The following is a 23590-nucleotide window of genomic DNA, read 5'->3' as shown; positions in this document are numbered from 1 at the left end:
CGAATATGCACAACATGCTAAGGAGACATATTTGTTGTATGATTCGACCAAATTGTATCATTGTAACTTGAATCATTATAGCACAGGCGTCAATAGTGTAGCTATTTGCTGGGAAAATTGGTTACCTAGCAACCGTTGCTAAGAAACAGCATTTTGAATTGGCACCACCCTTGAAAAATATTTAGTACATACACAGGATTCATCATACCAAGTTTCATGCTTTTACCACATTTTGCACAATTCTAGCCATATTTTGCACCAATCGCCTAGACTATGATAGTCAATGCTCAATGGTAGAATTAGCTTACTATGTAAAGAAATGGCAGGAAAATCTACTTTTTGTATTGTCCAAATATTCCGTATTATAGCTTTGTGTGTGTGTGTGTGTGTGTGTGAGCGAGTCTTTTGGCACATTATGACGTGGCAATAACAGCCAAGCAATTTCCCTCGTAAACATAGAACATATTTTCAACAGTATAATATCCCAACTTGACCAGTGATTGCACCTATACCTACATGCAGTTGTTACAACCCAGTCTTTTACACTTATTTGTGAGAAATTTTGGTGAGAAATTTGTTTCAACGTATCAAATTATTTCTTAGACTTCTTTAAAAATATCGCAACACTAAGAAGGACAACACAGAAAGTTCTAGTATTTGAGACTTTTTAATTCCCCACAATATATAAATATCTCACAGCAGTGTTTCTTCAAAAAAAGATAACCAAAAATATATCATCTGTATGTCTTGTCATGCCTGTGGCTTGTCTTGGAATGCTTTAGAATAGATATGTAACATCCAACCCGTATACAAAACACAAGTCGCAAACTACACTCTTGGATACTGTAGAAAAATGCTTGGTTCCTAGCGTTCTAGCGACCTACTCTTGTATAACTTTTAAAAGGTCCACACAATAAGTTGTATCTAACGATACTGTTAGTACAGTACCTTGCCTTTCAATTTCTGTCAAAATTCGTCTAACTAGCGTTCCGTTTCCGCAGTATTTTACATGTCATTCTCTATGTACACACAATACTTTTCCGGTAATGATGTTACCGACTCCACCATTGGACGAAAAAATAATACAATTTACATACAACGCCTTTGAGGCTGTATCGCTACACACAACACAACAACAAAAATTTTAACATATTTATTATGTCACAAATAGTCTATTAGAACACGAGAACTTCGGTATATTTATAGACCGACTGAAATACTTAATAAGAGGAAGTGGAAGTGAAACACATTATTCACACTAGGTAAATACATGTACTGGAAAACCTGCTGTTATAGTGTTAATGTCATGGTATGGCTTTGTCCGGTGGCTTTATATCATGTGTAGTTCTGTCATGGATCGATAGAGGTCACTTCAACACGGTACCATCTACGACCAACGGTATTGAGATAAATAGTTTGCACAAGTATACTTGAGGGAATCTTGGCTCTCGAAAACGATTGAATCTACATCAAAATATTAAAATAGATTCACTGATGGGGTCTAGTTCAAATTTTTACAATTTATTGGACGGGCTAACATGTCTACGTTCCTATTTTGGACTGCATTTCTTTGTGGGGTTTATGCAATTTTGCCAACTGTTTTAGCAGCTATTGTGCGTTTCTTATCACACAAATGATTTGGCCTTTCGGAAAGCACCAATAAAATTTCATTTTGTTAAAATATAGTATGTAGGACGGATTTCAAAATCTCTGAGATGGACGTGAAAATAAACGGACGAATTTGATAAAAAAAAGTTTTCTTCCTGGCAAGAGAAGTACACGGGCAAAGCGGCAACGTTTGAACGTTTCCCTGCAAATCTGTTTGGTACTGCCTCTTCACCTGAACAAAAAATACGGTGTTCTGTCATGTAGTCTTTGCTTGAGAAACAGTGCTTTTCCTTAGAGTGGCGTTGTTTTGCCTGGAGACTTCAACTGCTCTTTCCGTGTCTTGATCGAGACCATCTCCGTCAGCCTCTTAGCGTCCCGTGCATCAGCGACCCCTTGCGGAATCGCCGATATGTCATCCGGTATCTGATAGGCCTCTACAGGGTTGGGCTTGGCGCTAGAAGCCGCGTACGTTTTCCACCCTCCCCCCTTCGCGTTAAACAGCAGTCTCTTCCTCACGTCCCTCTCTGGAAGCAGCGATTTCTTGAACAAAACGACACCTAGCGATTTCTGGTTGAGCTGCGCGTGCTTTTCCTTCTGGTGTCTATCTCCGTCCCAGTGGTCCATGACTGCGTTGTCAGGGTCCAAAGCGAGACATTTGAAGCGCTGTGAATTCCTTTCCGCTCGCCTCTTGTTTTTCTCGGGTGTCTTTTCGCGGGGAACGTCGGGCGGTTTGGCCTGTTGTTGTCCCCGCTGACGAAACCAGGCTCCTAGGGGGCGCTGTTCCTGCAAACTCAGCAGTTTCAACTTCTCGCGCCAGGTGAAGTTTTCGAGATGTTCCAAAAAGTCCTGAATAAAACATAACAGGAAGATATAAATTTACAATGTGGAAAATATAGCTCCTCTCTGTATTTTGTAACGGAAGACATTTATCAGGAAATACCATTAAACGATGAGTATGTCTATCATGCATTAAAATTAAAAAAGAAAAAACACGTGCAATTAAGTGCTGAAAAAGAAAGTGACAACGACAACTTAGAGGATAATCTCCAAGCAGATATAAGGTCCTGGTAAGTGTTTTACGGCTGTTTTGCAGCTTACTACAATGTTAGTTCACCTTTGTCTGCGGGGTAATATATATTCGTTGTATCTAAAAACAGGGCATTTAGGGCTATGACAACGACTGACTGCAAGATTTTAAAAGTAATACAGTTTGAAACCACCAAGTAAGCTACTGTTGATTTGATAGTCCTAAATACTGTTTTCAAATACAACGGAAATAGGTTACCCCGAGGACAAAGGTGAACTAGCGTTACGTCTTTTTTGAGGTCAACGTTTTTATTTTCTATTTCACCCTCCTGTCAAAAACAACACGTAAAATACTGGACCGGACCCTACATTTCTGAGATCACATGGTGCATGCATTAGTACAGTCTCCGTGCAAGTGCGCCCCCTGTTGGAACACGTCGACACATACAGAAGGACAGAAAACTCACAGAGGAACTAAAACCATACAGGGTTGGATCATTTACGGATTGGGGCTGCGAGGCTGAGGTATCCACGGCCCTTCTTGTCGTGCCATATCTGTGTGGAGAGAAGTCATTTGCATATTCGTGATTCGACAAATGTGACGCCGCCGCCATGTTGGTGTCACTATTTGTATTTCAACGATTCACCACTAATCTGGTTTTTTTTTATATCTTCTAACCCTCTAAAATTACCGCGGCCAAAAGTTTCAAGAGGAGAAATAATATGTTCCGTATGCTTGAGCTACGATCCATTGAAACACCAGCTGTGCTTGTAGTAAAATCGTAGAAAACTAGTAGCTAGTGGCAGTTGTGGAGAACAAAAGCGTGTATTTCAAGAAAACAGGCTAAAGCTTAAAGAGACGTGCACTAGACTCTGTGACGGAAAGAGACAGCAGTTATAAGATTTGAAAGATCGCCTTTATCAGTACTAGAATACAGCAGGCAGAGAGAGATCATATTCTGCATATCTGTCACGATCGTCTCTAACGATATCTGCTAGAAGAATAGTTAGATCAGTTCAAGAGAGCGGCTTTCGAGTAAGTACAAGGCATGCGCTATAGACCGATCCCACTTGTGTCAAAATGTAGAAATGTAAGATACTAACGTTAGTACTTGACGAGTGTGCAGCTGCGCGCAGCCACTCTCTCATTGGTCGAAACGCTAATTGCCATGCTATGATTGGTTGAACTGCTAATGCCATAGATCATTGGTTGAACTGCTAATTGTCGTGCTATCATTGGTTGAACTGTTATTTGGCATGCTATTATTGGTTGAAATGATAATTGTGATGGACAGTCAGGATCGGTCTAATCATGCAGTAAGAGACCCAACCACCTGCGCACCTGTAGACAGAAGGGAAGATTCAATGTCAGAAAACCTGGAGGCCTCCTGGCGCCATTTTAGGCGCGAACCCACGGAGAACCCTGAGTTCTGGGTCTAGCATCTCCCGGGCGGCGACACTCGGGTGGATACGGGGGGACAGGGGGGCTAGATGCAGGGGTGTGGCTCGGCGGCGGTTTGCTTCTATGGTATAGCGAAGTCTCGGGTGTATCTGTTTGGGTATCCGAGACGGTGCAGGAACGCTCCTACTGCGTGGGACTGGTACTGCAGGCAGGGGAGCGTAGGGCTGCCATGTATCGAACTGTAAAATTAACGTGACAAAAACACTGACACATTTAGAACGTGCAAGCACATATCGCACACAAAATGTAACAGAAGTCGTTTCCTCTGTGAAAAGTTATCCAGTTGGACACACATTGTGAAATTCTTTCCCTCTGACTCATGCCATTCCTACATGCTTTCGACAGTGTTTGACAAAGAATGTACTACTAGTATTCAATAGTTTTTCCGAACAAGTCGGTCTGTAATGTTTCACAAGATTTACTTAGACCTGTGCTTAACAAGGCTATATACAAAGTAAAAAGAATAAAGTTAATAGTTTAAACCGGCTTTGAAAGTTTCTCCAATTTTTGAAATCATCTTTCAATGAAAGAGAATGTACATCGATTGATAGAATCGTTTTTGCTTTAAATATTCTGGCTGCATTTTTTTCCAAGTTCAAACGTAACATTAATTGCCAAACGTCCAGAGTTTGTTCACTATTCCAACTTCACATGTGCAGCAACGTGCGTTATATTTCAAAGGGTAAACCCGATCTGCGTAACAATGTCCAGATCGAAGTGTTTTGTATAAGTTTCAAGGGTCTTCACCTTTGACATATCGCCTACAATTCCGGTTGTTGCGCATGCGTACGTGGAACGGTGAACTAGCTAATAGCAGAATCACAGTTTGGGCGAAGGCTGAGACTGTAATTGGTCAAACTATTTGTAGAAAGAGAAGACAGAACACTTCACACTACATAATCTTACCTGTCTGTCCATAGCCATGATGTTGACGCCCGTGGCGCTCATATCAGACACAGACGCCGCATCGGCCTGTTTAGAGTCGGCACTGGGCTCGCTCCTGAAACAAAGATTGTCTCTCAGAACCATCGAAATTTAAACCAAGATAGGATCTCGGCATCGAACGTAAATGCGTCCTACTTGTCGAGAAGATTGTATTCTCATCCAATGTGATTTTTGTATTTTTGTTTTACATTACCGATACGTTTTTCAGTTACGATCGTATGTGCTCGATACAAGCAGATGGAGGGTAGGTATACGTAGGTAGATCGTAACGTTTCTTTTAGTCGCCCCATTTTTTTCCTCAACACATCTTCTCGAAGATTACATCCAGACCAGTCCAAATATTTGACCACCCACCACGCTTGAGTTCACACAACAAACAGAGAGGTCATTCGGACTTCCGGTCAAACTACTCTGGTCCTGGTCACTCAGTAGGGGGGCTTCTATGGGCGTTTCCTTTACTCGTGGAATAATTACATTTGGTAAAAGCTTTCAGTGACATCTGAGTACATGAAGTCTGCAAATATGCGACTGCCTTTTCGGTAGACATTAGCCAACCGCTGCGTCTGTTCCGGCGTGTTTAGGCCCTGATGTAAACCGGAAAGCATTCCTCTCCATGGAGGAACGATGGAGGTTTGCCAAATAAAACAGTCTCCAGAAACAAACCGGTCCACTGTCTCAGACTCTCACTAAAATACTTTAGGGTATTAGTAACGCATTGTTTTAAACTTCACAGTATATCCACAATCCAAGACAGAAAGGCAAAATTTGTGCAATTTCCAGGTAGACATTGGAACGAAAAATCTAGCTCCCCGTTTATGTTTTAGGCAGGCCGTTTCTATTACTAGTAACAGAAACGAGGAGCTAGAGACAAACAATTTTGCCTTGCAACATCTGCTTGGAGATTTTTCATCGTGTAACAGTTGTTTTGAGATGGATGTATGTAGATCAAGGGACTTACTAGGTAGGTAGGTATGTAGAAGAATATCAATAGTGTATAGATACTTGATCATAACATAACCTTAGCAAATTTTAGATTAGTGTTAACGTTTTTCTTTCCTTTTTTTATGGTAAAGTTCCACCTCGACAGGCCAGCTGAACTGTCTGTTTCAACATATCCCATCACCACCCTCGCCGGAACGCGACGGTTGGTAACGGGCGACCTTGAGCGACTGTTTAAATTAGCTACGGTGTCAAGAACATGTCTCTCAGTCGGTGCCCCTGACTGCCCCAAGCCGCGCCTAAACACATCAATCAACTGTCTATAAGTCACTTCAAGTTCAACAATTTAAAACGTCCTAGAAAATCGAAGAGCTCCTCTTTTCTTGGTGATTTTTCTGTCAGGACTCTGTGAACAATGTCAACCATTCAAAGCGCAACTTTTGTAGCGTTTCAAAATATGTGGAAACTCTAACCTACTCTTCCGTTGTTATTTCAGTAACAGTGTATGGAAGACTGTATACTCGACAACTAAAAGGATTCTGTGTTCCAACACCCGGCTGGCAGATAGATCTATTCAAATCCTCTTTATTTATTACAGTTTGTTACAACCTAACGGATTTCAGAACAAGGTTGCTGTCAAACAGAAAACATTATTGTTCTGTATACTCGTGACAAACGAACAACAAATCTGCTATACCTGCGGTCAAACCTACAGGTGTGCATGCCGATTGAAGTGACAGATATCGTACAGACAAACTAGATGACCCTAGATGTTACTTGAAGTATTTGTTGCTATCTCGTGAGGTCATATCTTGGCCTCCCTGAGGACACGCTAGAACATACGTGTCGTTCTTGTGGTACTATTTTAAGTTAGTTCAGTACTACGTACGTGGTGTCTAACGTTTATAATAGGTGTAAACAAATTCAGTTCACGATTGAGGGGGGGGGGCACTTTTCGGTAAACTACTAGTAACCGTAAAACGAATTCAGCATTTGTAACCTGGGATACGGTGGTCATAAACTACCAGACAAGGCAGAAAAACGACGTGGCTTTGTGGTTAGAAAAAATAACAGTCGAAAAGAAACATTTATTGTGCAATTAGTTAGTTTAGGGGCAGAGTTCAACGACAGAGGCGTCTCCTTTTTGTTTTAGTTTGTGCAGTAGCGCCGCATTCAGATTTGTGAGCCATTGTCAGTGGAGTTTGCTCTTCGACCAGTGTCAACACCATCCGGCACAGTTAAATACTAAAGCGGCGTCTTTGGTCAACGGTAAAATAAACTAAGCAAGCTAAATGCCTGTGGGGACAGAATAAACAAATTCAAACGTTAGGTACATGTACCTACATCTGTCTTTAATACCTCTGTCAATTCCTTTACGAAAACTTTACAAAAACTTTCCGTATATTGAAACTTTTGAAATGCGATGTAGGTCTATCATACGCAACGAAAGTAATTTTGAAATTTGCATCTTAATTGTGATACAAGCAAGATGCACGTGCTCAATATAACGCAATTATTTGAGAAAATACGGTACTTGTATCAGTGGCTGGATTTGGTACTGACGAAGTTTGCAGACGACATTTTGCCGAGATGACGTCAATATGTTCGAGTATTCTTTTGGGGAAAGAGCTTCCGGTCTGAGGAAGGAGAACCTTCTACAGCTGATGGAAAACAACTGCCGCCAAGGACAACCCAAGGACACTCAAGTTCTTTTCATAGAAGGATACTAGAATAGAATACACAGACGTTAAGTTGATTACACTTCGTTTACGATAGTAATGTGTTACTAATCTTGAAGTAGATAATAGTGAGGAAAAACTGTAACAATTTCCTCTCCTCTTCTCTTCATGCAGATTTATCCACGGTTGTTCACAACAGGTCCAGAGTTCGATAATCGCTGTGCCCTCGACGTTATGCCCTTGGGAAAGGCACGTTACACGACCTTCCTCGCTTCATCCAGGTGTAAAAATGAGTACCTGACTTCGGTCGGGGAGGTGAAAGAAAATACTGCCTTCTGCCTGTACCTTGTATGTGGCACTGTTAAAAGCTACTAACTTGAGTGAAATGCCACATTGTCTGTCCAAAAGCAAATAGTAGGGGACAAAATTAATTTGAAAGTTCGTCTGTGTTGGTAACGTTATAAGTCATTCTTGCTTTTTTGTGTTGGAAATTACAGTTCAATTCTTTCAAGGAGACAAAATTGTCACGTTTTTTCTAGCTTTCCGTTTTAACCCGTTCTAGTGCCATAGATCTGACCATTTGCAAAAAAAACTGAGAGCGTAAAAAACGTCAGGAATTTGTCTTGTAACATCTGATCGGATTTTTGTGTGATACACCTTACGGCTATGCAAATTTGTAGTTGACAAATCCACATACTCGTATCAAGTAGACAACAAACACCCAGCTAAGCAACAAGTTGTGTACAATCCCCCTCCCCACTCAAGTCAAATAAACCATCCATTCATTGTGCTGTTATCCACAAACAAGGCGTACAAAAGGCTGGAATTACGTTAACTCTTCTCGGCGATCATTGGACACTGAAGCAGATTCTGTTACTTAAAAAAAAAAGTTATATATAGATGGAAGTGAAATCAACACAATGTGAAATTGACACAATTCGTTCTGGTCAGAACCGGATTACATGCATTACTTGTATTGCAAACTGTTATAAATGTTTTGAATTGTGCTACTCTTATGATATATGTCTTACCAGTATCCCTTAAAAGGGTTTACAAGTACGTTGACAATACAAACAACATTTGATACAAATGCTAACCTAGATTAAGGAGCAAAACAAAGAAAGAGATGGATGAATGGTAGGTACCACTTTCAAAAGCAAATTAGTGCAATATCTACGTAACGTCGTATACCGATATTGCAACTTTTTGCTTTTTGAAAGTGAGCCTCAAATTCCAGAATACCGGGTAAACCAAAGTTGGCAAAAAGACAAAACAAAAATCTATAATTTCCTCAAGTATTCTCTACTATACTCTATGCAAAAACGTTATGCTGGATACATTTAAGGACTTGGTTCTTTTGTAAGCAAGTAATTACAAAGGAACGGATGTTGTTTACATCAATTTCATGCATTTCTAACTAGGTGTTAATGACAAATACCAGCTGTGAAACACATGGCAAGACTCAAACAAATTTTCCTATTTTATTTCTTTATACCTTCTACCATTTAATACTTGCATGTGGTTAACGTTCCAAATTAAAACTTCGTGCACATTTTCTATTACAAAATAAACCATGCCTAATCTTTACTGAAGTTTGTGATAGAAGTGCTGCTTCTTTTTTTAAAATTTATTGACAAGAAACAACTGATTGATTTATTCGTGCCCGCGGCTTCTGTTTGCATTCTTTCGCGACATTCTTGAATTTATTGACAGCTTCCAGCTGATAGCGACAAGGGAACACCAACAAAACGTGCAGGATGAAAAGAAAAAAAGACTAACGCGAGATGATAATTTATGGAATCTCACCATGTTCGGATATTTTACACCTTTCCTTCTTGTTTTACAACGACAAGGAGTGTTTGTAAACATTTAAATCACAAGGAATAAAAAATGCGAAAGCACGGGCTACACATATACACTCTTTTGACTGCAAGCATTTCACAGAAAATTCGTCACTTTTAGATCGTCAAGCTTCAGCTAGCTATAAATATATCACTTTCATTCTATGAAATATAAGTTTGTGTGTTTGTGATAGAGAAAAGTGATAACAGGGTTACGTCTTCTTAGCTCGATAAAAGAGTTTTCATGAATAATGCAAAAAAGCCAAAAGAGTGGACCACGTCAACTCACCAACGCTTTGGCCTTTGGGGGCATTTGGGAGCGTCAAAGGAGAGAATTGTAGAGAAGTAAAACATGTGTACTACTGATCTTAGCTTTAAGATAAAGAACAACAAAGTACAAGGCCGTTCGCAAGGCCGCAAGGTTTTAAAATACCACCGAAATAGCGTCGGAAATAACAACGACACCACGATGTGCTAAACTATGGGGGCCTAAGGGCGAGATTATACACCGACCAAATATGTAATTACTTTTGAATACCACCAATGAATGGAAGAATGCATACTTTTATACATATAGCCGGGAATACAATGCAAAAACAACAACACAAATACACACACGTACACAGCAGGCCAGGGGTAAGATTTTAGGATGCACAGATCAGAAAGTTTCTAGACTTTTTACCGATAATTTATCGCTTTGGTTAATGAATGCCGTGGACATATCTTCGTGTCTGCGCAACACAGCTATGTTTTTAAGAACAACCCAAGTGGTTTGATAAGGGCGGTTCCAAAACTCTCAAATTATTACTTCGAGCACACTTACCTCACTATGGATGTGTATTGGGGTTTGGCGGGCTTGTTAGTACTACTAGTAGCTGATGTTGAAGGCGGGCGTTGTTGCCTGTTGGAGTTTCCGTTGATGCTAAAAGCTAGAGTGAGCGTTCCATGGTTCGGGAGGGATTTGGAGTTACTGTTAGAGCTCGATCCGGAGTCTCGACTCTCTGTAGTACCCGTGCTCGGCCGGCTCAGCGAGGTGAAGTGGAGACCAAAGCCGGCGGTGTTGGTTACGTCCCCGGCTCCGGACACTACCCTTTCCGGCCCCCTGGCTGGAATTTGTTGTGAAAGTTGAGGTGGTGAATGACTGGTTGGTAGAGCTTCCTCGGTGACCGGGTGAGATACAGATGAACCCGAAAAGGAATGCCAATCTCTTGAGGTCCCCGTCACGGCTCTACGGAGGACTCCTAACTTTGGCGGCTCTAAGGAGCAACCAGGGACGTCTTGGACTCTTGTCCGTGGTATCAAGTAGGGTTTCTGGGGGTCCGCCTTTCGGAGAAGTGCTACCAGAGCGTCCGAGGTAAAGTGAGGGTTGGTGTCCCGAGGGGCCACGGTACAGGAGTGGTCTCGGCGGTACTGTTGAATGTAGCGCCCGATGTCGCGATAATGTCGAAATTCGTACGTCGCTCGTAGGTTCTGTTGGCTGAGTCTTCGTTCCTTGGTGCTACGGAGGCGTTTGGGAGCGGGTTTGTTGGCGGGGTTATCCTTGGGGCGGCGCTGGGGCGCGCGCGGGTCCGGGACCCACCCGCAGAAGGCGTCCGCCTCCTTCGCCCGCCAAGCGTGCAACTGATCGAGGTCGTCTTCGGTCTGCAAGAGGTTGTCTGAGAGCTCCCTGTCCCGGTGAGCCGCGAAGCCGTGCACCACATCGCTCTGGCACATGCTGTCTGTCATGGGTCCCCGCAGGACGACATCTCTACTCTACATGGGTGACTGCGGAGGAATAATGACCCGCCTTTTCACCAGAAATGAAGACTGAATGAAGCCGTGGTCGCGGTCGTAGCAACTAAGAGAGGTCGCAGTAAACACGCCACCCAGAGCCTTTCTGAGTTGCAAAACATATCGTGGGACGTAACACTTTGTAAATATAGGGGCATACAAAGTTTCTTTAGTATCCGTATCTTTGTTGTAAACAGTTTATCGCTCATACGTACACTTAATACCTGAAAATAATCTTTGAAATTGTTACTAACACGACAGAAAGTAGTAGTGTGTCAGCGTATCAAGTTAAAGCTTCTTTTAGAAATAAATTAACACGCCGAAACCCCCTAGTTTATAATGAACTGATCCAATAGACAAACAATTACCCCTATTTGGTTACTTCGACCACTTCCCCCGCGGGCTACTGAAAACCTATGCGTTCTCCAAACAAAATATATCGTCGCGGGTCCCCATTCAAGCCATGCAAACTCAAGTACAACGTTCGGCATATCTAGTTGCTAAACACACTACCAAGGAAACAGCTCAAGACATTTATACTGTTATAAGATCGTCGGTTGTCAAGACGGGTCAGGATAAAGTTAGTTTTTCTTAGTGGAGTGTTGGGCGGATCAACAGTTTACTATAGTAGTAGTACTATCGCCTGCGGCTATACCTGTAGTCAATGTATTAGATCCTTTATCTTCGTGTAAGGGTTGTTCGGTGAGTTGGGCCATATGTAGAATTGAAGGCTTCGGACTTGCTATTGTCTATGTCTTTAATAGTAGTTCTCTAGTTTTCTCACGCTAATACTCAATAGAGACAAAGTCAACGCATGTCAAGAACAATAACATTATAGACATCACAGGCTACCTATACACTAAGGCAGCGCCCTACCCTTACTCGAATGACAAAAAAAATCAAAAGATTAACTTTTCTCAATCTTTACACAGTATTAAATGGAAATACTGGATCGGATCATTTCTATTTGCAGCATACGGAGTGTGTATAAAGCCCATAAAACTCTAGGCTATGGTATAAAGATTAGCTGTTTTATGGCCTTATTCAAATATAATCACATCAAACGTTAATTAACCTGCCAGGCATTAAAAGAAGCTGGTAAAACGTGCCACACCCATGTTTAGATTGTGTGTAGATAAAGGCAATAGGCTAATCTCCAAGCAGATGTTCGGGAGGCTAAATCGCTTTCCCAAACTGTCTTTTTTCTGTGCCAAAATCCCTGATGACGTAGGAATTCATTCTACCAACGTCTGTTTGGAGATTTTATAACAGACCTCACATAACGCACATTCATAAGATTGACGGTTTCTGAAACATATTTACTGGCGGAAGCCTTCAAGTCTTTCTGTGTACATGTTGAGGACATAGAGCTTTTGAAGTCTTCAATAGGCTAGGCTAGGTCTGTGATCTTCTGTACTACTTGGATCTAGTTGGTAAGGGGGGGGGGGCTCAGGTTGTTGAAGTTTGGAGTTGGGATAGCTACAGAAAAATATCTAAATCGGCTCCATATGACCCATATGACACTCCGAACCCCAAACAATTGACAACATGATCAAAAAAGCTTTGGGACATGATATAGTCCTTGAACTTGAAAAAGCTTCACGAAAAGTGCCACTAGAAAACATACTATGTCACTATGTGTGTTTTGGCTTGTGTTGGTGTCTGGTTCTGAGAAGCCATTATTTTACAGTTAGTATTCCTAGAAATTGTCTCAAATATTTGCAAAGGTCTGGCAAAAGCTAGCGGTTTTAATATGGTGCTCACCATGACTACGGTCTCGGACGCACATATGACTTTCATCAGAACCTTTCCGGCGTCCTGTCTAGCCGGGAAATTGGTTAGCCTGGTTAGGCAGCCGTGGCCAATCGCAATATGAGCTGTGTCATTTTACGAAGAACCATGAAGATTTGTGCTAAATTTGTACGAAATGTGTCGGCGGTTCCAAAACCTTAACGGGTTTTGGGAGGATGGATCGTAGTTATCTGACTGTTAAAGAGGCATTATGCCCTTTTATGTTGGTAAAATCAAATGGCCAGATTATCAAGAACCTAATAAAATCACTCGACAACTCGGCTTGGTATCTTTATTAAAATATTAGTTGACTCCACAAACGAATGATAATAAACAGCTGTGCAACCTTGGCGTCAGACATACATACAGTATATTATACATTGCATACGATTGGACCTTGCGATTGAACTATCTTTTCATTATTACAACAGGACAGATTTTGTTTGCATTACAACAACGCATTATTATGACAGTGTACACACGTCGAATCACGTCTTTTTGTCATGTGATGGTCTCAAAGACAACACTTTTGTTCACAATTTGATGCTGCAAATTCACAATGTTACGCTTTGCCCTACAAGTGTTGGCTCCAATCAATTTGACGTATCAGTGGGGAACTCTAGTGACGAGAATAATCATTGCAAATACATCGTGCGTAATTATGACACAATACTGTTGCAGTACCGTCAACGACAAATAGAGTTCGCTTTTGATACATGCAGCATTTTTAGAAATTTTACCAACAGTTTGCACGCAATAACGAGAATTTCCAACAGTTTCTGAGTGATATATTCATCATCTTGTTCTTATAGACAAGAAAAACGTTTATTCTACTAATAACAAGTGATTATTTTAAGCCCGGAAGGTTTGACAGGTAAAAAAAGACGGCGTCCTTCCCATACAGCACTGCGACCAAAATGGCGGCGCTGGTGGACCTGAACGTCGCTCGCAAACATCTCAGCGATGCTCTGGGCGAAAATATCAAGCAGTAAGTCTCGTATTTGTATTTCTATAGACCAAACACAGCATTGAGAACATCAGGGTTTGCCTTGGATCAAACCAAACGCTCGCCTTCGTTTGCTGTGAGGCGAGTTTGTGGCGGGAAAAACGTCAAGCGTTGAAAACAGGAGTGGGAGGGGGGCAGTGTTGATGTAAATAGTTGTCAAAAAAGAGTACAATTTTTATGAAATTCCCCCGCCAAATGCCAGTTATTATTTGTAATAACTACAAATATTCATGTGTTTTTCGTGCAAAATTTTGTATCATTATTTATGATTATGATACCGTTATGATAAGGCAAATATTATAACGTTAACGTTATATCATATGTTGTGTTATTAAGGAGCCCAATCCAATATTAGGCCTTAAAATTCGTTCTTTCAAACACAGTAAGTGTAGATAACACTATTCTATTGCACATTGACCTTCATTGAGCAAAGCTACGATGTTCTTGTATGGTGAGAACTGAGCGCTTCCTACTTGGGCAGCCATTTTGATGTATGTCAAGTTTTAGGAATGCATGTGAACATGACCAATGAGCCCCGAACGCTTTCAGAGATATCGTCACTTGGTCAAATCAGGTCTCGATTTGGGAATGCACAAATCAGATTCAAAGTGCTCAGTGACCTCACGTTTAAAAATCACCAAAAATTACAGACAGCGAAGCATTAGTGGCTCAATCCTGCGCTGATTTATTGTGGGATAATAAATAAAGGGGTCCATCTGCCGCATGTTTTGTGCATTCTTTTTAAATGCTCAAAGTACGAAATAATGATACAAATGTGCTAGTATGGTGAAGTAGATGTCAATATTGTCGGTCGATTGTCTTATTTAGAGTATTTCTAATTTTGATGCTCTAAAATTGCATTGGGTGCCTTTAAAGTAAGTGTATATCATATGTGTGTAATTTCTAGGTACTGGGCCAACATGAAACTGTGGTACAAACAGAAGATCAGTAAAGAGGAGTTTGACTTGGAGGCCAGGAGACTGCTGACTCAGGACAATGGTAGGTTTAGTGTACAAATGTTTGATGTGCGTGCTATGAAAGAAAATTAATACACGCTAACATATGCATCAAATGTGAAATGAAGCTTGAAGTTAAACATTCTGGCAATAAGATTTGCCAAATAATAATTATTCAAGCAACTAGATATAATTTTGGAAATTTCTTGAGTGTACCTTGTATTTGGCGTACACTCCTACATCTCATCATTACAAAATGGTGACATAACTTCATGTGTGTCCTTATATATTGCATTTCTGATAGTATATACACGTGTAGTTGTTTTGTCCACCTGTACAAACAAAGACACTAGTTTTTGACTGTGTTGCAAAATCTAAGTGTAACTAATAATTTATATCTACGCTATTCAATTACGTTGTATTTTGTTACTCCCTTACTAGTACTGTTTATTTTGTTGTTACTCCCTTTGAATCTAAGTTTTGGTCAGAAGGAAATATAGAGGATAACTGCAATTCAATACTGATATTTCCCACTGTATGTCTACAGATGTGTTAATCTTTATAAGTTGTTTTTCTTTGAAGTTCCCACAATAAATGAAATGGTATACTTTTCCTGACCAGTTCACTTCCACAATGAGTTCCTGTTGGCCATCCTGGCCAAGTGTCAGGCCATGCAGACCAGTCCAGCTCAGCAGAAGGCCGGCAAGTTCACCCCGCAGCAGAAGGCCAGTAAGTACACAGTTACATGGAGTTCTCAGGCTTCTCATTAGCAGGGCTCGAAAAAACCCCTCAGGGCTCGAAATACTGGGTGCATGTGCACCCCGGTGCACCCAAAATTGGAGAGGTGCACCCAATTATTTTCTGTGGGTGCACAGGGTGCACCCAAATATTTTCTTACGTTTATCATGAATGTAAAGATATCAAAGTATACTAGTATACATCATATTCTTGACATCTGAGTGTTACAAAGATAATAAAAATGTCTATCATACTCATAGTACTTGTTTAAGAATTTGATAGCTTGTAGCTAAATTTTATTATTAGGGTATTACTTAAATCTAAGTGGTGCACCCAAAAATTTTTTGGTGCACCCAATTTTTTAAGCTGGGTGCACTAGTGCACCTAATACCAAAAATAAATTTCGAGCCCTGCCCCTGCATATGCCGATTAGTGCAGGTAAAATTGGAGCTGTGCGGGTATTTCTGATGTCTACCTGCACCTAACCTGCACTGGTCCATGTACTGTCTTTTATACATAAATCAAATTAAATGTCCTATAATGTAGCTGTATATGGATTGTTATTAGCTGCATTGACTGTTACCACCTATGGAGTATATATCATAGCAATGGATAAAATAGCAATAGTTCCTGAACAATTTTAGAATGATCCATACTTCCACTTCAGAGTAGTGCGAGTCCAAGTGGTCAACATTTAGGCAGATCCATTCGTTTTCTGTTTGTTAGATTACAGATTGCACATTGTATTTTGTATCTTCTTAGTTCTAATAAGACACTCTTATGTTTTTTTTTTCCAGTTGTCAACAAGGAAGCCGCAGCAATGGTGGGAACCCTTCCTCCGGGGAAACTCAAGAAAACAAAAGTCAAAAAGAAAATAAAGACTCCAAAGGGCAATTTTGAGGTAATCATACATGTGAAACCTTTTATTATTGATTTCTATTGGACTTTTCTTTTTACAGTTGCTTCTCACTCCAACTTTTATTATACACTATATACAGTTAACGTTCCTTCTCTGTTATTCCATCTGGGAACCAAGACCCTTGCGATTTTTTTTGTACTTCCAATCTTTCACAACAGAAATGCGTAAAAAAATTACGCACATATAGATTACTCAAAACATCTTACCACGAGGAGAAATATCTTAGTACCCCAAACACTGGACATGGAACAGCCATCACAAGACTCTGTGTTAGTTCACACAAACTGCATGTTGAAAAAGGTAGACATAATTGCATTCCTCTCCAGCAAAGAATTTGAGTAGAAGACGAGTGTCATTTTATTGTTAACTGTTCACTATACAACGATGAGAGAAATATCTTCTTCAAATGTGTACAAGATAAGTTCCCATGCTTTATGCATTTAGATAGCACTGAAGAATTTACATTTCTAGTGCAATTAGACAAACCATGTATTCTTTACAACTGTATTAAGAAGCGAGAAGAAGTTGAGCCTGTGAATACTAGTATACTTTAGACTTTGTAGTCTCAGTCATGTATCACATCCTACACAGAATGTACTTAGAATCACTAGGAGATGTATCCTATTCACCCTGACCTGTACTTAGCTTGTTCGAAAGTAAAAATGTACAATAAAGGTCTTCTTCATTCATTTTATATTGTAAGCTCTTCACAATTCAGCCCCTGGCTGTGAAGAGAGAGTAGTTGGCCCACCCAATACTACAGAGGATAGTAACCAGGCTTTAGGGCTAAATGGCGTGACGAAAGTCACAAAAACTCTGGAATTTGTGTTTTCAACCTTTTTTCTTGTTTCCTCAGCATCGGTTTGTCCCCGCCAGTCCCTTCATGGACCTCCCAGAGACCACCATCAAGTCTAACCACCAGGAGAGCGAGCTGGTGGGGTTCTGTGCCAGACAGATGACCCTGCCTGACCTGGGCATGCTGACCGGCAGGCTGATGGTGACCGCCTGGGAGTGTGGGTTAGAACAGACCCAGGACGAGGCCGTACACCTGGTCTTGTTCGCTACAGAGGTGAGGATCAGAGTTCCATCTTTACAATACAAATTTTAAAAAAATCCACTTGTCCAAAAGGCAGGGCTCGAAATACTTTTTTCTCCATAACTGCACTGGTGCAGGCAGGGCTCTAGCCAGCTCGAATTTTTTTTCCGTCAGGCCATTCCCATTGTCGCAAAAACCACAAAAACATTATTAGAAAGTTAGTTAGAAGGACTGAACTGAGACCGTGAAAAACGGGTTTTTATGAGATTATCGTATGCGAAAGGGCGTCAACAATAATAACAATAGTAAAACAAACAGTGTGAGGCATTTACGGCCGTGGACAGCGTCCCCAAGCCGCCTGTAGCTTCCACCAAGGATTTTTGTCCGTCAAAGTTGACGGATTGGTTTTAAAATTTTTCCATCACACGCAGCAAGAAACGGACGCTGGCTAGAGCCCTGGGTGCAGGTAATATTGAAAATTACCTGCACCAGACAGATTTTACCTGCACCACTCAGAATTTAGGCAGTATGGATCCTACTAAAATTGTTTAGTAATCAATGCTATTTTTTCTTTTATATATATGTATATATAGGTGGTAACAGTCAATGCAGCTAATAACAATCCATCTACACCTACATCATGGGACATTTATGTATAAAACCCAGTATATGGACCAGTGCAGGTTAGGTGCAGGTAGACACCAGAAATACCTGCATAGCTCCAATTTTACCCGCACTAACCTGCTTATGCAGGTGGTATTTCGAGCCCTGCCTATAGGGCAAGTACATAAAAAATGCTTGCCCAAACCAACCAATTCTTTGATCATTGGCTCTATTTTTCTGTGTTGAACAATGCTTGATTCTATGACTGCAAAACGTAACAAGTATATCAAAATCTCATTAAAAAAATCTTACTTGCCCAATCAGGCAAGTGGGGTAGGACATGTGCTTGCCAAATTGGCACTTTCACTTGCCCAGGACAATTACCTGTTCCTTCTAACCCACAAAAGTCTTGAGATTGGTCCAAAATTTTCAAGGAAAAGAAAGATTTTAAGTGGCACTATAATTGTATTCCCATTTTGAGCCCTCCACTACAAAACAGAACTTTGAGGTCTGCCCTATGAAAATTGCTACAGGTACAGGAGAGCCACCTTTCTGATTAGTTAGGAATAGCAATACAAATTCAGTTGTTCTCATGGCATTCTTTGTAACATATCCTTTACCATTGTTTCCTGCCCACAGCATTGCCTGAAGGACATCCTCAGTGCCATACTGACCAGAAGAAGAGCGTACAGAACGAGAGACGGCAGCTTTAGATACGGGATGGGCTCCACCTCCGCACAGTCATGCCTCAGGAACGCAGCACGACTTCCCAGCTCGTCAGAAAGGTACGTACATTATCAGGGTGTGAATTCTCGTGTAGTACTGCATCTAACCTACATTTGTAGATTTGGGTACACAGAAAAACAGGTGCAAAGTCACAACGTATCGACTTCCAAGGAACTTTGACCCAGTGCTGACATCACGTGTCTACAGCATTTGTGTCAGATAATTTAAGAAGACCAAGATATTCTTTCAAGCAGGCTTTTAGCTAGGATTTTAGAAGTCCAAATTTCTTGATGAGTCGTGGCAAGTGATAAAGACAATAAAGGCGCAAGTATTTTAGGGGGTCTGGGGAAATCTACCTTCCATGGTGCAGAGGTTTAGAGCATTTTAAGTTGAAATGGTGCATTCTGAGTTGTCCTGAGGGGCAGAATTACTGTCAGAGTCTTCAACTGTGACCACAAGTAACCTAGTAGCATCCCTGATCAAGCAGAATTTTGTACTTGTCAGAGGATTTGCTCCCCAGGGTAAGGGCATCTAGTGCATCCAATTTCTTGTTATTTTTAGAACAGTGTGCAGGGCTCGAAATACTGGGTGCATGTGCACCCAGGTGCACCCAAATTTGGAGCTGTGCACCCAATTATTTTCTGTGGGTGCACAAGGCGCACCCAAATATTTTCTTGGGTTTATGTATGTAAAGATATCAAAGTATATTAGTATACATCATATTCTTGACATCTAAGTGTTAGAAAGATAATAAAAATGTCTGTCATGGTACTTGTTAAAGAATTCGATAGCTTGTAACTAAGTTTTGCTATTAGGTTATGCTTAAATTTAAGTGGTGCACCCAAAAATATTTTGGTGCACCCAATTTTTTAAGCTGGGTGCACCAGTGCACCTAATCCCCAAAATGAATTTCGGGCCCTGGTGTGTCTAAATGACGCCTGGACACATGCCTGGCTAAATTTAAAGGCCTGCTTTCAAATAATTCCAGGAAGTCAACTTTCTTTGAGTTGGAGAAAAGCTGATTTTTTTCATTATCTTTTGATTTTGTTTTGCTGTGCAGTGCAACAACAGTGTCCATCAGTGGTGGCCACATCCCCGGGATGAGGTCCACATGGGAGGAGGGGGAGCAGGAGGCGGCCATGTTGGCGGCGTGCCACAGTACGGAGGAACCGCCCTCGTTACCGCCCATCTCGCTTCAGGACGTGGTGAGGGGACTAGAGGTGAGTAACGTGATAGCAGCTTCTTTCGCTGTGTTGGTTATTCTGGGATCAAAATCAAACTGTAATTTCCAAAATGACAGAGAAATATAAAGACTGCAGTTCAATTGTAATATATCATGAGCTCTATCTAACAGAGAATAGATGCTCTGTAATTCTTAATCAGTGGTTGCGTGTGTTATTATGTCACCCTGACCACCAATGACGACAACCCATGCTCACGACAAACGACGAAAAAATCTGAACTTCGCAACGCTCTTCTGATTACTGTAAAAAACTAAAAACCCTAACTGCAGCTGAACAGATCGGCAGTGCTATCCCAAACAGCATACATTTTCCATGCAAACTGTCTAAAATAAAAACTTTGCAATGCTTTTCTGGAGTGCTTACTGTAAAAATCATAATTGCAAGGGAAGTAGATGAGTAGTGCCCCTCATGCAATGTACATTTTCCTTGTGTTACTACGGTAGAGCTAGAATGTCTGTAATAAACATTGCTTTTCTGGAGTGTAATACATGTTGTAACCCTAATTGCAGGTGAACAGATTAGTAGTGCCATCCCAAATGATTTGTACATTTATATTTTCCATGTTTCTACTAACTAAAAAATCTGAACTTTGCCATGCTTTTCTGAAGTGCTTACTGTAAAATCCATAATTGCAGGTGAACAGATCGGCAGTACCATCCCACACGGTGTACATTTTCCATGTGTACATGTAATTGTAGTAAAATGTCTGTACTAAACAATGCCTATGTGAAACGCTTACTGTAAAACCCCTAATTGCAGGTGAACAGATCAGCAGTACCATCCCACTCAGTGTACATATTCGCCATGGAGCGGGCGCTGTCCCGTATGTGGCACCCCTCGCACGAGGAGCTCGAACAAGACGACATCCACAAGAGGGAGGAAGAGCACAGAATAGAACAGCAGCAGAGGTATCTCAGAATATGACTTGTTGTTAAGCAACAACAACTGATGAACTCAATTTCAAAACATTCATATCAAAATTATCAAAAATAACACAGATTTATCACCTAAAGGACCACATAATAATAATAAGTGAGTAGCAATTTTTCCATATTTCATGAAAGAACAAATTGTACTAAAACATTGACTTATTAATGACAGTTGAGGACTTTTCAAATTGTATAGTTGAAATTAAAAGTTTGTTATTGTAGATTGAATTTGTCCCAACTATTGTATATCTGTACAGTGGATATTCCTAATGCAGTTGTAGATACAAGGGATGTTATTTGACATCTGCATTATCTACATGAGATCATAATTGATATTGCCATTCTTTATTAACCATAAGCATATACTATTGATATAAGAATAGACTTCCAAATGTTAGTGATTCACCCTCTTAGAGGTTAGAATTTGATACTGTATATCATGTATTGTAAATCCTGTTCCAAGAAAAATAAACTTTTTGTACTTGACAAGCAAATTGTGGGCTACAATCATTATGATTACTTTGTCAAGGAGGTAATTTTTTTCTGTTTTCGGTTGTGCTATTGTGGAGTGGCTGTGGACGTATGTGTGCATAACTCGAGAATCTGTTGATAGATTATCATATTATTTGGTAGGTGGGTAGGTGTTAGGAAAACAAAGGTCAAGTCCGATAATGGGCCTCCTAGCATCTTTGTATGGTACTGCAGCAGGACTTCCTGGTTTGAGATCTACTCCTCTGGAAGTGATATGGTTGTAGTTTTGAGTGGTGGTCCTGTTATAGTAACCATTAATGATGCTGCTGGTATGGTAGATTCACTTACTTTCACGTCAGTTTAATTTCAGGTTCCATAGGAGTTTACACAATTGGCACATATTTGCAATGTTTAGAGGCACAGAGCATATTTTTATATACAGTATGCCTGCACTCTACCCTACCTGTGTCTATTCAGTGTTTGTTTATTTGTCTTCTTGTTGAAAATATCCTTCTATAAAGGAAGTTTAAGAAACTCCAGATCAAGAAATTCCAGACACACTTGAATTTCCAGACTGAAAATGCAAGTCTTGTATAATAACTTATAATAAGGTCTCCATAGCCCAATTGCATATTTTCATTTTCTGAACTCCAAACAATTTTTCTTTCGCAGCAGCTAGAGTGGAGTGAGGTTTGAAAGTGGAGCCAGTTGAGTTCAGAGCATTTGTCAATGTCTTGAATATGCAATGCATTCCTCATAGTTTTTCCTAGACTAATCTCCTATAGACTAATTACCTATTAATGTCCAAGCAGATCCTCTTGGCAGGCACGCAGTTTCTATACAGTCAAGCCTGTATTAGCTGCCACCTTTCCATAGTGACCACCTGGCCGTTACGGCCACTTTTTGTCGGTCCCTTGGACTTTTCCCATTGACCTAAGCATTAAGAAATTGTCTATAGCGGCCACCTGTCCAACGCAGCCATGGCTACACGATTTCAGGTCCCATAGATACAGAAATACTGCCTATTGCGACCATACAGCGGTCGTATGTCACCCGGCGCCAAGTTTAAAATCGTAGTTTGTGAGGATTTGGAGTTTCCAACAGGGTCATTTTGACGGTAAGCAGAACGTTAGAGCGAAAGTCTTGTCGGCAAATTTACCAACATTGCGCATATCAATCATTTTTGGTAGATTTGACTTTGGAAGGGTCAGTTGAATGGAGACGATCAAGACAATGTTACTTGGTGAGAAAGATAGTGGGTACTGAGATCATGTGTAACTCTCTATAGTGGCCACCTGTCTATAGTGGCCACATTTCTCCAGTCCCTTGAGTGGTTGCTATACACAAGTTTGACTGTATACAGAAACAATCTCCAATGAAGCTCCTTTTGCCACCATGCTACCAGGAGATAGCCTGGGTACCATCCGGAAAGTAGTTCGCTCCGGCGTTCATTATATACTATATACAGTCGCTTCTAGCTCTGACATTCATTATACACTATATACAGCTTCTCTGTGTTTTCCGTCTGGGAACGCGGACCATTTTAACGTCTGGAATCGTCCAAATTTTGAAAGCAGGCGCTGATTGGTCCCTACACATGAGCGAAATATGGAATGGATTCAATCGCTCGTTCGAACAGACGTTCCAACACCGGACAAGCCCTCCGCCCGCTCGTGGGAGGCCTGTTTTCATCGAACAAGCGCTCTAGAACCTATTCCTTTATTCGCTCATTAACGGACATTACCGCCAAACGGTTTGAATGTGCACATCTCCAGACGGATAGCAGAAGCGAACGTAGGAGCGAACTACTATCCGGATGGTACCCAGGCTAACCAGGAGACTAATTTCCTTCAGAACATTGTTATTATTTGGTGGGATATCGAGTATGTCCAGCTGCGTGA

At 40.9% G+C, this 23590-nt stretch overlaps 2 protein-coding genes across 8 annotated transcripts; one reads left to right on the top strand and one right to left on the bottom strand.

Moving 5' to 3' along the window:
* Positions 1-651: 651 nt before the first annotated feature.
* LOC118420888 lies at positions 652-12016 on the bottom strand. Of its 7 annotated transcripts, none has more exons than XM_035827948.1 (5): positions 10324-12000; positions 5003-5096; positions 4012-4275; positions 3138-3189; positions 2063-2454 (listed from the first exon to the last, which is right to left on the bottom strand). In XM_035827948.1, exons 1-5 carry the CDS (start codon positions 11223-11225, stop codon positions 2243-2245), a joined length of 1524 nt encoding a protein of 507 aa, XP_035683841.1. In that variant the 5' UTR covers positions 11226-12000; the 3' UTR covers positions 2063-2242. The 7 variants fall into 7 exon arrangements, 6 of the variants coding, with proteins under 6 accessions (XP_035683840.1, XP_035683841.1, XP_035683846.1 ...); XR_004831794.1 differs by having other exon boundaries at positions 2137-2454; positions 3102-3189; positions 3977-4275; positions 10324-11998; XM_035827950.1 differs by having other exon boundaries at positions 2178-2454; positions 3102-3189; positions 10324-12016.
* Positions 12017-13732: 1716 nt separating this feature from the next.
* On the top strand, positions 13733-21704 carry LOC118421506 (transcriptional adapter 1-like). Its single transcript, XM_035828822.1, has 8 exons — positions 13733-14049; positions 14975-15066; positions 15645-15752; positions 16559-16662; positions 17537-17749; positions 18959-19104; positions 20106-20265; positions 21049-21704. The coding sequence occupies exons 1-8, from the start codon at positions 13979-13981 to the stop codon at positions 21211-21213; spliced, it is 1059 nt and encodes a 352-aa protein (XP_035684715.1). The 5' UTR covers positions 13733-13978; the 3' UTR covers positions 21214-21704.
* Positions 21705-23590: the final 1886 nt, after the last annotated feature.

This window comes from Branchiostoma floridae, chromosome 8 (assembly GCF_000003815.2).
Source record: "Branchiostoma floridae strain S238N-H82 chromosome 8, Bfl_VNyyK, whole genome shotgun sequence".
NCBI classification, from domain to species: Eukaryota; Metazoa; Chordata; class Leptocardii; order Amphioxiformes; family Branchiostomatidae; genus Branchiostoma; species Branchiostoma floridae.
The sequence above is the reverse complement of the archived record's forward strand: the minus strand, read 5'-3'. Positions and strand labels throughout refer to the sequence as shown.

Excerpts from the sequence above, each read along its gene's own strand:
- LOC118421506 (XM_035828822.1), top strand. The coding sequence starts at position 13,979 with ATGGCGGCGCTGGTGGACCTGAACGTCGCTCGCAAACATCTCAGCGAT. Across the intron at positions 15,753-16,558 it reads CACCCCGCAGCAGAAGGCCA|TTGTCAACAAGGAAGCCGCA; the intron begins GTAAGTACACAG and ends TTTTTTTTCCAG. Across the intron at positions 16,663-17,536 it reads CTCCAAAGGGCAATTTTGAG|CATCGGTTTGTCCCCGCCAG; the intron begins GTAATCATACAT and ends TTGTTTCCTCAG.
- LOC118420888 (XM_035827947.1), bottom strand. The coding sequence starts at position 11,225 with ATGACAGACAGCATGTGCCAGAGCGATGTGGTGCACGGCTTCGCGGCT. Across the intron at positions 5,097-10,323 it reads CAATACACATCCATAGTGAG|GAGCGAGCCCAGTGCCGACT; the intron begins GTAAGTGTGCTC and ends TCTTTGTTTCAG. Across the intron at positions 2,455-5,002 it reads TCATGGCTATGGACAGACAG|GACTTTTTGGAACATCTCGA; the intron begins GTAAGATTATGT and ends TGTTTTATTCAG.